This window comes from Vidua macroura, chromosome 4 (assembly GCF_024509145.1).
Source record: "Vidua macroura isolate BioBank_ID:100142 chromosome 4, ASM2450914v1, whole genome shotgun sequence".
NCBI classification, from domain to species: domain Eukaryota; kingdom Metazoa; phylum Chordata; class Aves; order Passeriformes; family Viduidae; genus Vidua; species Vidua macroura.
This window is the reverse complement of record NC_071574.1, coordinates 41,339,222-41,355,883: the sequence shown is the minus strand read 5'-3', so window position 1 is coordinate 41,355,883 and position 16,662 is coordinate 41,339,222. Positions and strand designations below refer to the sequence as shown.

Here is a 16,662-nt window from a genome sequence, read left to right as displayed (position 1 = left end):
ACTACAACAAGTTTTGTACATATTTCAGTTTTCTTAAGCCATAAATTAACTGATTCCTTTAGAGAATTTTGAGAATTTATTATTATACTCTTATATTTCAACACTACTTCTCAGTGATTGTTTGACTTACACCTTAGAGCCAAGGGGGACAGGAAACGCTGGAAGGTTTCTAAGGCGTACTATGATTATCACGAAGCTTGAATTGCTGTGGTCATATCTGTTAAAGAAAGGACAACACAAGGGAAGTTTACTATTCACATTTATGGATCAACAGAAATATTCCCTTTGCTGGTCACTCACCTGAGTCCTATTTGTACCTGAGCAGCCTCTAGAGTTGTTGCATCATCTTCACTATATACAGTGTCCTCAGTTTCATTTGGTCTAGGAAAACCAGGCAAATACTCAAATTTTGGAAAATTATAGTTAGCTTTCAGCAATTATTAAGATATGCATGCACAGAACATATATCCATTCTCCTAAACATGATGATTTAATTACAGCATTCACTCCAAAGAAGAATTTCAGAGCCAACGCATGAGCAGTGCTTGTTTTAGGGACAGTTGCTGCTGGAATAGTTTGACAACTGCAGCAATGATTTGGAAAGGCCTGAGGCTGATTACTGAAGATTACAGGCAATACCATATAAACTAGTATGAAGAATCCTATAGAAGTTGTCTGGTCAAAAAATAACGGCAAATATGTTTCTTATATCCTGATCACTGCAGTGAACAGTAAGCCTCAACCTGGATTATTTTAATACCAACATTACAACAGAGTTTTTTCATGTGTTTTCTATAACCTCTTTTTAAAAATAAAAACATTCAAAAAAATTGCTATGCAATCTTAAAAATCCTTAACAAAACAAGAATTAAAAACAGTAACTCTGAGTATTGACAATAAAGTCACATGGCAGAACCTGCAGAGTTTAAATCAAGCTTTTCTCTTGGGAACGTTTCTAGCAAGGAAAAAACCCCAAGATTATAAAAAAAAGTATATTAATGCTATTCAACCAAGTTATACAAGCACAAAAAATAACCCAAATCAAACTTCATTGTTTGGCAAATATGCCTTCCTTGCCATCTGAAAGTACAGATTATTTCTAAAAAAAGGCAGGGCTGATTAACAACTTCTGCAGGTATTGTGTAACTGATCATAGATATATTTAAATTTTTGGTGGAAGGACTTGCATGATTTCTCAAACCTACTGTTTCACAGAAGCTTCATATACACCACTATCTCCAGCTACAGACTCATCAGACACAGCAGCAGATACACAAGCTGTTTTCTCCTCAAGCAGATGACCAGCTGTTCTTCTTGGTAAATCACCACCTACAAAAAGGAAAAAGAATGAAATCTAGTCCAAGAGATTAATAGTCAGAAAGACAGATGAGCAGAGCTTAGAAAGTTGTCATGTTGAAAGCGGTGACCCTTAGCTGAGTATCACAGAGTAGTTTTGTTCCATATCATTAAACATTCTGAGACTGTACTGCTGTTGCTACATATTCTGGCTACAGATATAACCAGACTGATGAACCTGAAAATGTACTATTATTTCTTCCCAGAGACACAGACTCCTATGATCACCCTTATGCATTGAGCTAGTTATTATCCTTCATTATCAGCCCTCATTTTCCTGATCTTTAAACCAGTATTTGCCATGTTCACATTCAGCACTGTGGTAACACTGCAGCTACATGCCAAGTGCTTGCCTACTGTTTATTAAATATTCAAAAGTCAGACAGATATCCTCTCCCCAGTGATATAACTGCTAGAAATAAAATCCTCTCTGGTTTACTATCATCAAAAACTTTCTATGCTACAGGTTTTCAATGACTACTTAGCTTTAATCCTTAACTTGCATTCATATGCGAGTGTCATGCCATGAAGCCAGATTCTGCAGCACAGCAAGCTGAGGGCCTATGCAGTCCTTTTATCTGCCAAGGGGTGAGGATATTGGTATGCATTATCATCCCCATCTGAATCATGACTTTACATCCTGTTAAGATGTTAAAATTTAAGGCTCTAGATTAGATGATTGATTGCTGCATTTGTGCTTTTATTTATGGCAGTAGGAATGCTTTTTCCTTGATGATGAAGTGCTCTTTCCCTTCCCCCTCACCATGTGAGGGGTGAAGGTGATGACATGATTTATTGATTACCCTTAGGAATTACCACGGCAGCCTGAATTGACTTTGACAATGACAGAGACTGACTGTGGAAGAACTACAAGATATTCCAACTTTGTTACAGCAGGGACATGTGCAGAAGAGCAAATATCTCTATGGTTCACCTGTACAGAAAAGTCAGAGACAGCCAGAGAAGCAGATGAACACCCCATCTAGAGAGCCAGTGCAGATTACATGACAACAGGAGCTGTACTACCTTTGAGTCTTTGTCTATGCCCAAGTTAAGATTCAGCAGTATTCAGATCTGTAGTCCTGTAAAAACCTAAGCGTGTGGGCTGAAATTTTCAATGCATGTTTAGGGCCTCTGGCTGAGTTTGTTCAAGCCTTCCCATTCAGCATCACAGCAGTTTCAAGGATGAAATTGGAGTAGAAACACTGAGCAAACCCCAGATCTGTGTCTCACTGTTAATTACTGAAGTCTCACCATGAGGCCCATTTTACTGTGGAAACCAGAGGTATTGAAGTGTAATTAGTTAATACCTGGCTATTCAAAATTCAAATACTTGTTTTGGCAGCCTTAATACAAGTTTAAAGACAAACTGTATTATGCATATGGTGCTACATGAGGAAGTATCAGTATGAAGAATCACTGAATAAATTTACATTTTAAAACCATAACTACTTACATAGACTTAAAAGGCAAGCTGACAATATCCAGAATAAGAGGTCCTCAAAAAGTGAAAAAATGTTAGAGAACCACACAATGCCTTTGAAAATAATGATCTATAGAAATAATTTTTTTAAAAAAAAATACTGATTTCACATAGCCCAAAGTGTTCCCAAATTCCAAGCCATTTTTAATTCAGTTCTCCAACTATGTGAGCTGCAGACAGATTGCAAATACAGACTGAAAATTGTTGTTAATTTGGAAAGGATATGCTGCTGAAATACAGGCAGGAAAATTAATTATTGTTTCAATCTTTTATAACATGGCTCTAAAGTAAAATAACTACTGTGCTACACTATCCTGAAAAGGCAAAGGACAAAAAGACCCCCTCCCCCAAATTCCTTTTCCATGCTTTTTCAACTTTGTATTTTATAGGTTCAGACCCTTAGGACATCAGTCAATTTCTTGTTTTCTTTCTGCATAGTGAAACAGAGTGGGGCCTCCCAGCTTGTACTAAGCACACCATACCTTTCTCTTCTGGTGCCACATTGCTCTGGCCAACACTGAAATTACCACAGTACTGCAGTAAGTTAATCTAATTAGACAACAGATGTTACAACAGTTCCTTGAGAGAATTAAAAAAATAAAAGCAAATTTCTCATTAAAATATATAACTGTATGAATATGACATGGTACTTTTATTAAAAATTGGAAAACTCCACGCATAAGGGTTCAAACTTGGTAACAAATCTGGACAATACTCAAGAGCTAGACCATGTTTATTCTTTAAAACACCAAACTCCTTAGTTAGCTGCTTCCCTACCAGCTCAAAAATACAGTTGGAAATGCCATCTTGATAAAACCTAGGAACACCATACATCCTCCATGCTTTCAAAATCCAGCTTCAGGTTTTTGTGTTATTGTTTTCGTGACAGATTGCAATACATGAACTTACTTTCTAAAATAGCTATTGAAAAATGTGGACAGAATCAGGGTGATTGCAGATCTCTGCTACCTAGAAGTTAGGTAACATCCCTCAGAACATGCAAGTGCATGCTGATCAAGATACTCTTCAGTTACACAAGGTACCTCCTCATTTCAAGAGCCAATTGTTAATTTTCATGTTGCATATACATTTGACATTCGATTTTCTTTTAATTACCTGAACTTCCTTCGTGTAGAGAAGGCAGAGGCTGCCTAACGTTTAGATGTCTTTCATCTGTAGGAGTCTGAGATCCTGCTCTGGCTTCAGAGTCCAATAATATTTGGTTCTCGCAGAAGCTAATGCCTGCAAAATCACCTGAAAGGTCAGAGTCTTCAAAGTCCGTAGTGAGGTGATGCAGAGGGGAGTTTTGAGCTGACACTGAAAATGCAGCTTCTAAAACCAAAGGGGAGCCTGGGGGGGACAAGGAGGAGAGTGAGGATCTGGAGGACAGTGATGTCACAGATTTGGGAGGTTCAGTCAATTTGGGATGGTCTGCAGCTGAAGGAGAGTCACTGTAACCGAGTCTCCCATGGGAACTGACCACTTCATTTTCATGAATAGTAGTGATAGGCCCTGAAGGAATGTAACCAATTTTCTCTTGCAATATGAAATCAAGTTTGTACTGATAGTCCAAATCTGTGATTTGATCGCCTTGGTTATAGTACAGATCCGTGGAGCTGAGCGAGTTTAGCGACCCTCTGCTTGATGTGTTCAGAGATCCCCGGCTGGATGCCAGGGATCCCAAACTGCTCCCTGAAGATACAGACAACGTACTAGCTGAGAGGCTGCAAAGAAAGCACAAAGACATGCTGATGTTACTGAACTAAACCAGCACAAAACAGAACAAAGAGAAGGAAGCTTGACTAAAGCTGCCTTGGAACAGATTACAGCCAAAAGCTGCTTGGGGCATTATGTTTTTTAAGCATCTATACTCAGCTTAGCTCAGTGTGCCCAACCTGCACACTACCAGGGCAATTTACCCAGCCTTTGGCCACCTGCCTAAACCCTTTTTCTTCTGGAGAAGGCTGCAGATTTGACAAACTGGTCTGGCAGTAACAGCAGCCTTCTCAGCTGATTGGAAACCTGCTCCACTCTGCCGTGGGTACTCCTGTGGTCAATGTGACAGCACAGGGATCCCCAAGATGGAGCTTATGACAGCAGAGGAGTGCTACCACCTCTAGAGCAATTCATTCAGCCTACCCTATGCCCAAACACCTGGGAAAGATGCCATATAGACAGCTTATAGCAGAACTGCTTCCCATCTGCATGACAACACACATTCCACGTGTCCAGTAAATCCAACTATGTAAATTATGGCAAAGGCTGTAACACGCAATCTTGTCCTGTTAATAACAGCAGAGAGGGAGTCCTGCTGGACTAGAGAAACTCAGTGTCACTGCCTTGGTTCTGGAGGACTGCTGGGAAAAAATGTCAGGAAAAATAATTCAAGCGGGTCCTTCTAAACACTTAAAATATATTTACTGAACAATAGCAGAACTATCAACTTAGAAAATTTGCTGAAATTATAAAAGTACACCAGGTTTGCATGGTGACAAAACACTTGAAGCTATTACATTTGCATGCTATTACTTTACTATATTTTGCTGAGCTTCCAGCTAAGAGAAAAACCTAAGAATGAAGTTGAGACACCCAGGTCTACTACAAAACAGGTTTTATATCATGCAGTACAGTCTCACCTCCTAAGTTGTGAATGCAAATAGGTAGTTAACTTTGTAGTTTCTTCAAGTTTCTGTACCAACTCTTTTCTTCTCTCCTCCAATTTTAATCTGCAAAAATATGTACATATTAGTTCAGGAAAGCATTACAGAATAGGCTAGAACATTTTATAGATAAAAAAGAAAAAAGTGAAGATCCTTCATTTTTTTATCAGGTTGCCAGTGACTAAAATCCAAAATACTGTGTTAGGTCTCGATCTGATCATAAAACCCCAACTGCTTCAGCAGAGTGACTTTACCTGCAGAATACCAAGCACTGTAACAAACCTGCTGAGTGTACAAGCAAGCACTTGTACAAGCAAGGGTTGGGACATTCACACTGTACCAAGGGGAACATGCACCCAATAAAAGAGTAACAAATGAGCACTGGGAAAATAGCTGCAACTTCAGGATAATAAGATCTGCACTCATACAGTTTTTAAAAGCCATACTGCAGACTCCCTCCTCACTTAATATAGTTCCAGGGAAAAAAAAAAACAACAAAACAACCAATAAAACCAGGAAAACCAAAAGAACACTAATACCAGTAATACCAGTATTAGTTTTGATAATCTGAAGTTTAAAATCAAAGCACTCCCTTTAATTTCAGAATCTTTATATAGGGATAAAGCACAGCAAATCAAAACGGCATTCAGTGAAAGGTTCTGAGATTATAGGCCATATTTAGGAGTCCTTGGTAAAGATTTGTACATTCCCAAAAGCTTTGTCAGCACCTCAGAGCCACACAGCATTGTAAGGCTCATCATCAATTCACCTTTATGAGAAAGCAGGATTTATTGCCTCCTGCTTTGTTATCTAGAACAGCTCTAAAGCCACAAAATGGGGAACTCTCCTATTCCTCTTGGCCAGGAGAAATGATTCACTAACCTTTAGAGTGATTTTTCCCCCTCTTTTAATTCCCTTTTATCACTCCATTTACACTAAATAAATTGCTTTCTTTCAGTGGATTCAGCTAAAATCTTCCTGTAGTAGTGGATTACTATATTCTCCTCTAGGCCTTGCTCAGTCAACTGATATGTTGCAAGTTCTCCAGCTGCTAATCTGAGAAACATCAACCATTGCTTTCTTACACAAAGTGAATTAACTGAACTAGATACTCAAGAGTGCTCAGAATTCACTCCCTTTGAACATCAGATAGCAGCAAAAAGACATTAAGTCCCTGATTCAGCAAAGCATGAAAAGCACTTGCTTACACCCATGCTTATTCAGCGAGCAAATCTGGGTTATGCAAAAGTGAATAAGTTACCCCGAGGTCAGCCAGGGTGCGACTTCCACTCCACTGCCCACGCCACATGTGCTCTCACACTGATGTGTTCATCTATCAGTACCTGCTAAGGCTGTTAAAAGCATACACAGTATTTCATTCTTCACTCAGGAAGACATACACACAGGTTTCCACACCAGGAATTCTGTTCATCTCTAGTATCAGACACTCTTTCCAATAATTTTACTATTTATTGATGCTTTCTGTCATATTTTAAAGCCTAATCTATCCTGCTTTTCCCAAGCAAGAGTGCTTTTCACTAGCTCTTTTGTGGCTTTTCAGTAGTGAGCTATGATTTTTTTTTTTCTCAAGAAAGAGGCATAGAAATTGCTCTGTGTTCAACTACTAATGATAGAAGACTAGAAAAAAAAGAAAAGCTTAGAAATTTCTCTGACTGAAGTGCTCAAAAGACATACCTACAGCCACCTCGAGAGAGACACTATAGCAACTGAATTTGTACTACTGAACTAAAAGGTTTCATTGGTTTTTGTCTCAAAAGCACAATAACAGTTTGTCTTCTTTTACTTTCTTAAGGAGGTTGATAAACATAATTTATTCCTTATAATTTAGAATCTGAAAAATGTTTCTTTCCTGGAAGTAATTTGATCTACTAGTAATTAAATACAATTGTTAATACCTGCAGGCTAATGTCAGAAAGATGCTAGTCACAAATCACAAACACAAGCCAAGTGATGAATCACTTGTGGAAGTTTGAGGAAATGCAGAAAGTAATTTTATTATCTCACAATGAATTGAGATTCAGGGAAGTTTTTTCATTCTACATCCAGCCAAATGGAAAAAAAACCCACCAACCCCACCTCCATAACTTTCAGACAATGAACCTTCCCTCTTAATAGCACAAGCAGGAACTATAAAATCCAAACACCCCTGTGTAAACACCTAAACAATCATTGTGTTATCTGTTCTGACACAGGTCTCTCTCGGTCCCTCCTGTTTGCACCGCTTCCATTTAAATTAATCTACTCCTCCTTGCAGGAGGGACTTCAGTGTTAGTGAGACATCTTTCTCTTTTGATCTTAAATTGTAACATCGCTGAGAGGGGCAGAAAATCTTTAAAGAAAATATATAAAAAAGTAAAAGTGCACATAGCTAACCTTCCAATGCAAATTTAGGTGGACATGTTTGTGACAGGCACAAGAGCAGGTGCCAGTTTTGCAGGCAACAGCACAATCAAATACTTAAATCATGGACCTGTTCAAATGGCTGTGTTTACTTGAGACATACTGCCAAGGATTAAAGCAATAATGGAACTCAGAGGCAAGAAAGTAGCAAGTAGTTCTCAACAGTTCCACAATCCAGTTATTTCTACACAGTTGCTTTAAGGCTTCTTAAAGCAGCCAGAGTATGCCCTGTCTCTGGCTTTTTGAAGTTGATATGTTATGATCTACACCCTCCTTCTGTAAATTGAATCCACGTACATCTACTAGTGGCAATTTCAGCATCCTGCTCCAAAATAACCCAGGGCTACACTATAATGTTTTTGTTTTAAGTCAGAGCACGTCTCCCGTCTCTTTTCCTTTAGAAATAAAAAAACTCAAACCACTAAACCAAATGAAAAAACCCTCATTGCATTAAGCTCTGGCACAATCCACAGCTTCTTATGCTGCTGCTTCATTATCAGTACCTGTGAAAACACTGCAAACTGAAGGCATTCATGAAATCCCATAGAAGAAAAAGGTAATGTAACAATAGCACAATATTTTGAAGATGGCATGACTCCTCCACTGAGAATGGAGAGGAGAATCTCCCTCATCTCCAAGAAATAAAATCCTGGTAATTGATCTGATACAATTAAATGTATTTTCTTAAAACTAACATTTCAAAGAAAGTTTCAACATCTGAATTCTTCTGAAAAGGATTTACTTTATGTTTATAGTAGACAAACTAGAAATAATCCTCAAAATATCCTCGTGTAAAAGAATTTATGTGCTCCGAAATCATCAAAGGAGACAGTTTTAATATAAACAGTTGAAGCTAGAAATTCACTGGAGAATCACTGGAATAACAAAAAAGCAATCCAGAAGCTAGAGCAAAAAATCAATCCAGCTGCTGGTGGAGGTAAGTGCTACCTCAACCAGCAGTGCACAACACACCTTACATTAACTTCAGGAAATAAAGCCCCAACACTCCATATTTTCAGGATTAAAAATCAAAGGAAAAAAGATTGAGGAAAAGAGACGGGGAAAAAGGAAGCTCTAACAACTCATTCTGTCACTATGCATGGAAAATCCATTTCTTCTTGACAATGGGGGACAATTTTACTTGCCCTTGGTAGTCCAAGTTCAGCATCTTACATGTTTGGCATCTGACATATGGGAAAACGGTCAGGTGCAGAACTTACTCTGGCACTGAAGCAAATCCAAACCACAAGACTCAGACACCAGCTACCTATTTATAGCTTGAGTCAAGATTTAGCTATACAACAGCATATTATCAAAACCTTAGATTAAATTTACCTTAGACAGGTAGCTTCTCCTGTGAAAATGTAGCTCCCCTCTTCTAAAACATATTTGTATTATTAATATAGTGCAGTTTAAACTATTATAAAATGTACAAATGTTTAAAAAAATTTTGCATAATACACACATCTGTACTTTGTAAACAAAAAAACTTCCTTGTTGCTCAGCTACAATTTAGGACTCAGCTTCTCACCCTATAACAGGAATTTGGCCATACAGCACGCTGGAGCAAAAGCAGGTGTTTCCTAGTAGAGGGAAGTAAGAAAGCCACACAATGCTGATTGTATTACTTTAGGTAAGGCATACTACACTGATACACACAATGACATTTTGTGTTTATTGCATTCTATGTGGGCTAGAGGTGCCTCTAAATTTATTTCCACTTAGAGCTGATGAAAAGTCCATCTGTGACAGTCAGCTTTGATTTTCTCAAAATGTGAATGTGGTTAAAACCCACTTATTGTCAGAGTAGCTTCACTTACTAGTTAGGTAGCAGCAAGTTAGGAAAGTTTTGCAGCAATTATCCTTCTCATCTGAACTTTTTGGGGTTTTCTCCCTTTTGGTTGCATTTTTTTGCGTAATAAAACTCAGAATGAAAGGCTTCAGATGTTACAACAATCAAGATAATCTTTGTAACCTGAGTTCAGACAGTTTACAGCTATTATCAGAAACGAGTGAATGATGTATTGCCTTCCCGCTGGTGTGTTGACATTCCTCAGTTATTTAACATCTGTCACAGGCATTTTCATGCTGGTAACAAATGCAGAGCAACTGATACTGCAGAGCAGATACAGGGCGTTCACATTCTCTCACAGTACTGAAGCCTTCTTTGTTTTTCTGCCCGTTGGGCTAATAACAAATTTAATTAAGACCTACATAGAACAGTCACTGAAGGAAAACAGCCCATCAAGGCATAGTTCAGGGTCTGCAATGAGCACAAAGGTTAGATTGCAGAAAGCAGCATTTAATATTAGCAAAAAGCAACAACTTACCTTTCAGCAAGTGCTTGACTGGGTGTGCTTTTCACAGACACCAGCTCTTCCTCAAGCCTCTTCCTTTCTGCTTCTAGCTGCTCTAGCTCGTCTTGAGTACGTTTGCGCGGTGTAATAAACTGAAGCTCCTTTAAAAGCTCTTCTTTTTCATTGATTAACATCAGTTTTTCCTTTTCCACATCCAGTGCTCCAGGCCAGGCTTCACTATCTAGCTTAGAGAGTTCAATCTTCAAATTAGCCATGCTAAAATAAAACAAAGCAGATTTACTTGAGTCCAGCAAAGCACACAAAGCCCAGGAAAGAGAGAAGTGATACAATATTTTGAAATGTATCAGGGTATAACAAATTTTATACTCAAGGTCCTACTTTTAGTATTGTTTCACAAGAACGCAGACTGTGCCAGAGAATCAGGCCACATATCGAGGCCAGCAGCAACATGCATATGCATTAAAAATTAGTTGCTCCTATTCCAGTTCAAGTAGAAGTCACAATGTTATTAAAAGCTTTATTGAAAGCAATATGTCTAGTAACATAGCAGTGACACCATGCTTTACTCATTCATGAGTATGATGATTTCTCCTACGCTGTGGGAGGCTGATGGCTCCTCAGAAACAGACACAGCCATGGTGAAAGAATGTGCACCACAGCAAGGTGCTCACTTCAGCAAATCTTAAGACAAAAGCATTGCTCTTCTACGCAATTAAAGAAAAAGGCCAACAGTAGCTACCTAAAGAGAAAAGAGTACCTAAAGAGATGCAACTGCTGCTCCCATTGCAGTAGTGGGGGGATCAAGACCACTAAAGCTCCTGAAGCCCTCAATCCATTTCCAGAAAGGAAATGGATTGTCTGGAATAACAGACTGCTCATGATAGCTAATTTGCACAGAAAGTGAGAAATGTAACTCCAGGGCAGGGAAAGCTTGGCTATAAACAGGTACCCCCACAGGCACCCCAGGACCTTGGACACTACATCAGATGGATTGATGCTGGGGCCAGGGCTGGTGATGCTTGCTTTTCTTTGCTCTCTTTCTTCTTTTCTCTCCCTTTCCAATTTCATCCTACCCCCTATTCAAAATCCATCACCACTTGTTTATACTAGGATGTCAGGGACTGGCCAAAAAGGAATGTTAGCCAGCTCTTCACTACATCATGATAGGATTGTCAGCATGGTATGTCAGATGCTTTTGAATAACAATTGCAACTGAATTCAGCATAGTTATGAACACTCCACCTCTTCAAGACATTCTGATGGCTAAGCAATGTCAAAATTATCTGATAATTTTCAAGTAGAGATGTTCACTTACAAGATCTTCTTTACAAGATCCTCTCTTCATCTTAGCTATTGTACCATAAAGTAATTGAGAATTTGCACATTTAGTATTTCAGAGAAGATGGTCAACACTCATTAAATTACATTGATGGTTACACTGCCCACAATACTTGGGGGAGGGGTATAATTAGGTACTGAACTTCATGTGCAAACTGGTATGTATCTTCATTATTCCAAGTTACATACACTGAAATTTCAACCCATCTTCTTGGCTAAGTAATTTGTGAGAAAGAAAGATCCTGTGCTGCAGTACTCCATTCTCTGAGCACTGTACTGTTTCTCCTTTTCCCCACGCTCCAGATAGAAGTGGCAAACTGACTTACTTCAAGAAGTTTTTTGTTCCTACAAAAGAAAGATAAAATGCAATGCTGGGACTTCTTGGTATCAAGACACAGCCAAAACCGAGGGTGATCAGGTTTTGGATCAATTATGCCTGAGAAACAATGCCACCTATCTCCATCTAAGTGACCATCTGACAATTAACATTATGTACATGATGATTCTGAGCCAAAATCACACATGTTCCATGTTGAACAAACACAATAACCTTAGTGTTCTTTGATGAATGCGTTGATTATACATTGAGGTTTTATGATTCATGATAAGCATATAAAGGATTACTGTTGTTACTGGTAGGAATGGTAGCTAGTACCTGTAGGAGGAAGTATACATTTGAAATTAGGCAAAAAAACAGTCATGCAGACTCCTGCCTTTAAAACCTAAAAACAACTAAGCCATTACTTGGTATTTCTAAGTTGCAAATTTATTTTTGTAGTTTTTTAAAAGATCATGCCACAGTTTTCCAACTGAAATAATATTTAAATCTCAGATTAAATGGCATTCTAGGCACAGTTTTCATCTGGCGAAAAATGCTATTTTTTATTTTGTTGCTTTGTTTAGTTTTTCATAGTAAAAAAACCCCAAAACTTTGGGTGTGGAATAGTGCTTAGATTTCTATTTCCCTGAAATTACAAAGAACCTCCACAACAAAAGCAGGAAGGCTTCTGAACAGCTGACAAAGTATTTGCCGACAAGTATTAGAAAATAATACCACACAAGAGTACTATCCCAGTAGTAAATCTTGCCCCAGTATTATGCAGCACTTCTGGTGTACCAGAAGATGTCATTCAAACCCTGAATGTTCTGCTTTCTGATGCCCATTTTTCAGTGCTGTGGCAATTCATCAAGATGGCACCATTTTCACAGGCAAGCACCACAGAACTTTGTTTGAAAGGCATTCCACATTCATCAGCGGAGCAGTTCCTGACTTCTTTTCTCCTCCAGTTAAACTAATGAAAAAAAAGCCAACCTATAGTGATAACAAGTTTTTGAATTATCTAAAGTCACAAGGGAAAAAGGAAATAATTAAGCCTACTAAATCTGCACTGGAAGTCTGAAGCAACTCTAAAACTGATGAGCCTTCAGTGGTATAGTAAAGTGAAATTATGATTCTGAAGAAGGATATAATGGACATAAATAACCTGGTGACTGCTTTCCTCCGAAAGCCAGCTCACTCTATTCCCTTAATCCTGGAACAGCCAGTAATTTGTCAGTGTTTTAATTTTGTTTCACAACACATCCAGTTTAGCACTAAGGAACAGCCGCAGCGCTCCCGAGCGCTCCAGGGCGCGCCGCGGTGCCGCCCGCTGGATGTCGCTGCGAGCACGGCCTTGGAGCCGTGGGCACCGGGCGCTTCCCGAGCACCAGGAACTTCCCTGCCCCACGGGCACGGGAGCTTCCCGAGCACCAGGAGCTTCCCTGCCCCGCGGGCACGGGAGCTTCCCGAGCACCAGGAGCTTCCCTACCCCGCGGGCACCGGAGCTTCCCGGCCCGGCGCTGCGGTCGCACGCTCCCACCGACCCCGTTACCTCCGCTTGGCCTCTTCGTACTGCAGACTGAGTCTGACCTTCTCTGCTAAATTCGATCTACTTCTTGCTCCAATCTGTTGAGGGAACAAAACCAACCAAACAAAAAAAGCAGCCTCGTTACCGTGCAAAGCTTTTAAATGAACCAACAAAACCCAGACAGAGGCTTGAAAAATTACAACTTAAAGAAAAATGAAACTACTGCCCTGCCTCTGCAGCCAGCCCCACACTTGCTGTTAAATGCCTAGTCCTCATCTACTCAGCTGTACAAAACAGTGCTGTTTTCTTCTGAGCCACTTTATACATTTTTAGCTACTGTACTATCAAGTGCCGATACTCCATCACAGTAAAGCCACAGCATTTTAAAAGAATTCTTGCAGCGGCTACACTGAAAATTCTGATCTACTATGAGTTCTGTTGAACTCAGAATTTAGAACTATGTCAGTGCATTTCAAAGTTAGTCTTTAATAAATTTGTTACAAAACATAGGCAAGCTCTTTGTCTGGAAAACCTTGCACACTCTCTTTCTTACAAACTTAGCTTCAAAGAAGGTATCAAAATGAACAGCCTTCTGTGTATGTAAAATATAGTATCAGTGAAACAAGGTTTTCCTAAATCACTGAACAAGTAGTTCCATGAACAGTTTTTCAGCTGTGTAAAATGAAATTGGGCATTTAAATTCTGAGATATTTTTTCCTGATTTTTTTTTTAATCCATCTTCATAAGGTGAAACGTATCCTATAGACAGATGAAAAAAAATACTATCCACGTCTCCTGATCTTCACTGTACTGGAACCATTTGACTAAATCAGATTTTCATAAATGCTTCATGATAAATGTATGAAGTTCATTGGAATCTTGATTTAAAATTCAAGGGCAAAAAATCAGAAAAGCAATTCTAGTGTGAGTGATTCTAAGTAATTTTGTGAAACAAGTATACATATATATGCTATTTGCAGCTGCAAACAACCATTTCATTCGAATTCCAATTCCATTAACAGCAGCATTCTTCTTCAATTTCTCTTTACACTGGACAAAATGGAAAAAAGCTCACCTCACCAGAAATGTCAGTCTGAGACCCTGTATCCAGAGTTTGTCTAGGAAAACACAGCTGTGAGTTTACAGAGCTGGAACTCAAGTCTGGTTCAGATGTTTCAGTGGTTTGGTCAACATTGAATTTTTCCCTCAGCTTTGCAAGACTCTGTCCAGGAATTAGAGAAGGAAGTGGCATTAAAGTTCCTTTGCACTTTACCATGTTTATACCAGTTTATCTCCAAAAGATATTTACATAAAAGACTCCACAATAAAAATTCTGGATTTATTTCATATTAAGCAGCCCATCCTTTTAATCAAGCCATCAGTAGGTAACACTAAGGGTGACCAACACCTGTGAAAATGTAAAAGCTACTCATTTGGGTTTGTGTCTGTTTTGGGACTTTGTGTTTTTTAATTTGTCAACCAATTATGAATTTTGCTGAAAAAACCCCAAAAACCAAAATGGAAATCTGTTTTCAAAAATGGAAATAGGACAATTTAGATTAGGAAAACTTTGATTGATTTACAAAATGGTCAGGCACCTCAGAATATATCAATTTTGTCCATTTTTTATTCTAAATTGTACTTCAGAGGTAACATATGCATTGTACCTTACATTCAAGTTCCAAAAAATCTATATGCTCTGACACAGAGCAGCTTTTTGAAGTAGGAATGTCACAGGTTCAGTTTCTGCATCTGAAAATTAATTTTAATACTAGTTTGGCTCAAAGAATTTTGAGAATCTCTTAAAAGTATAAAATGTGAAGTATTTATCATCAGGAAAGTGAGTCATGTTAAAACAAATCCACACAAAACTTCCATTACCCAATCAAAATACCTTCATTAAATCTTGTTTTTCTCTCTCGCCTGAACTGATCGCCTTTCTGATGGATTTCAGCTCCTTCAGGATGGCTTTGGCCTCACACAGCTCATACCCGCTCTGGCCTCCGGACATTTTTTGGTCAATTCTGTGGAAAGAGAGAATATTGACAGCAGACAGAGAAAACCATACTAATAGCTCTGCTGTTCTACTTCAGGCAGAAGCAGAGTTAGAGAACAGAAGGGAAGGAGGTGAGATACCGTTTCTTTCAACAGACATGGAAAGGAAAAATGACATTGAAATCTCCATTCAAATGCAATTTAATCCTTGGCAAAAATGTCAAGGAGCACGGAGTTATTGCTGATAATACTGTCAAATTCCTATTCCCACCATAACTCTCTGCAGCATAACCTTTCCTACTAATAACTGTTTGTGCTCCTTACAGAAGAATTTATTTCAAGTAGTATCCTTCCACCCAAACCCACACTGGGACACAGGCAGACAGGCTGGCTTCTTAGCACTAATCAGCCTCTCTGAGCAGATACATAACCAGCACCATTCTTGTCTCAGCTTCCCTCTAGTTCACCCTAATCCTGGGCATTAACTGTCTGGAACAGCTGTTCTGCTCAGCCAGTCACCAGGCTCTCTTTATTCACAAAATCTCTGGATAATTAATACCATATGTCATAGATTGGACAATTCATTAAATTCCTGAACTACCAATGACTTTAGAAACTGTAACCTGAAAATAATAAAAGGCCACCCTAAACTTAGAGATAAAAAGATGATTCATTTTAGTATTTCCATATTTCCTTCCAGAACTACAGTTTGTAAACACATTTCTCTGGTCTCTAGTTTAACAGAGTATTTCACAGCATCATGGAAATGATTGCAGCTGTGCTGCAAAAATTAAGACCAACCAACAGCCATCTTCATAAAAACCAAACATTTAGTAGAGAATACATTCTTGTATAATACAATTGGTTTTCTGTTTTTTATCATCATCCATCATCTTTGCTGGAAGTTAACAGCCTTGTGAGTGAGGAGTGAACAAACCAGAAGTGATCATGAGCATCCCCAGCAAGAACAGCAACTTGCACAAAACACCTGTAACTGTATTCTATTTTTCTTAAAGTTTTGGCCACAAAAATATCAAACTTCTAAAGCAGTCTGTAAAGCTGTGAGCATGCCTGTTCTCCTTTCTCTACATTCCAGTTTTTGTGAAAACTAAACTGCATTTGTGTAAGGAAACTACCTCTGTGACTTGGCAATCATTCCTATTCAAGGATATATTTATTTTAGCTTGAAAGTTCCTCAAACTCTTTCATTAGCAGGCACTTACTGTCTGACAACTCTCAATTTT

General features: G+C 38.7%; 1 protein-coding gene across 1 annotated transcript in view; it reads right to left on the bottom strand.

Annotated features, from left to right (window-relative positions):
* WWC2 (WW and C2 domain containing 2) overlaps window positions 1–16,662 on the bottom strand; it is a 94,572-nt gene that overhangs the window by 23,302 nt on the left and 54,608 nt on the right. The window contains exons 6-14 of the mRNA XM_053975854.1: window positions 15,318–15,447; window positions 14,499–14,645; window positions 13,448–13,521; window positions 10,251–10,493; window positions 5,476–5,565; window positions 3,956–4,563; window positions 1,206–1,329; window positions 301–381; window positions 131–217 (exon numbers count right to left, since the gene is read on the bottom strand). Coding sequence (XP_053831829.1) covers window positions 131–217; window positions 301–381; window positions 1,206–1,329; window positions 3,956–4,563; window positions 5,476–5,565; window positions 10,251–10,493; window positions 13,448–13,521; window positions 14,499–14,645; window positions 15,318–15,447 — 1,584 coding nt within the window. The remainder of the gene's footprint in view (window positions 1–130; window positions 218–300; window positions 382–1,205; window positions 1,330–3,955; window positions 4,564–5,475; window positions 5,566–10,250; window positions 10,494–13,447; window positions 13,522–14,498; window positions 14,646–15,317; window positions 15,448–16,662) is intronic.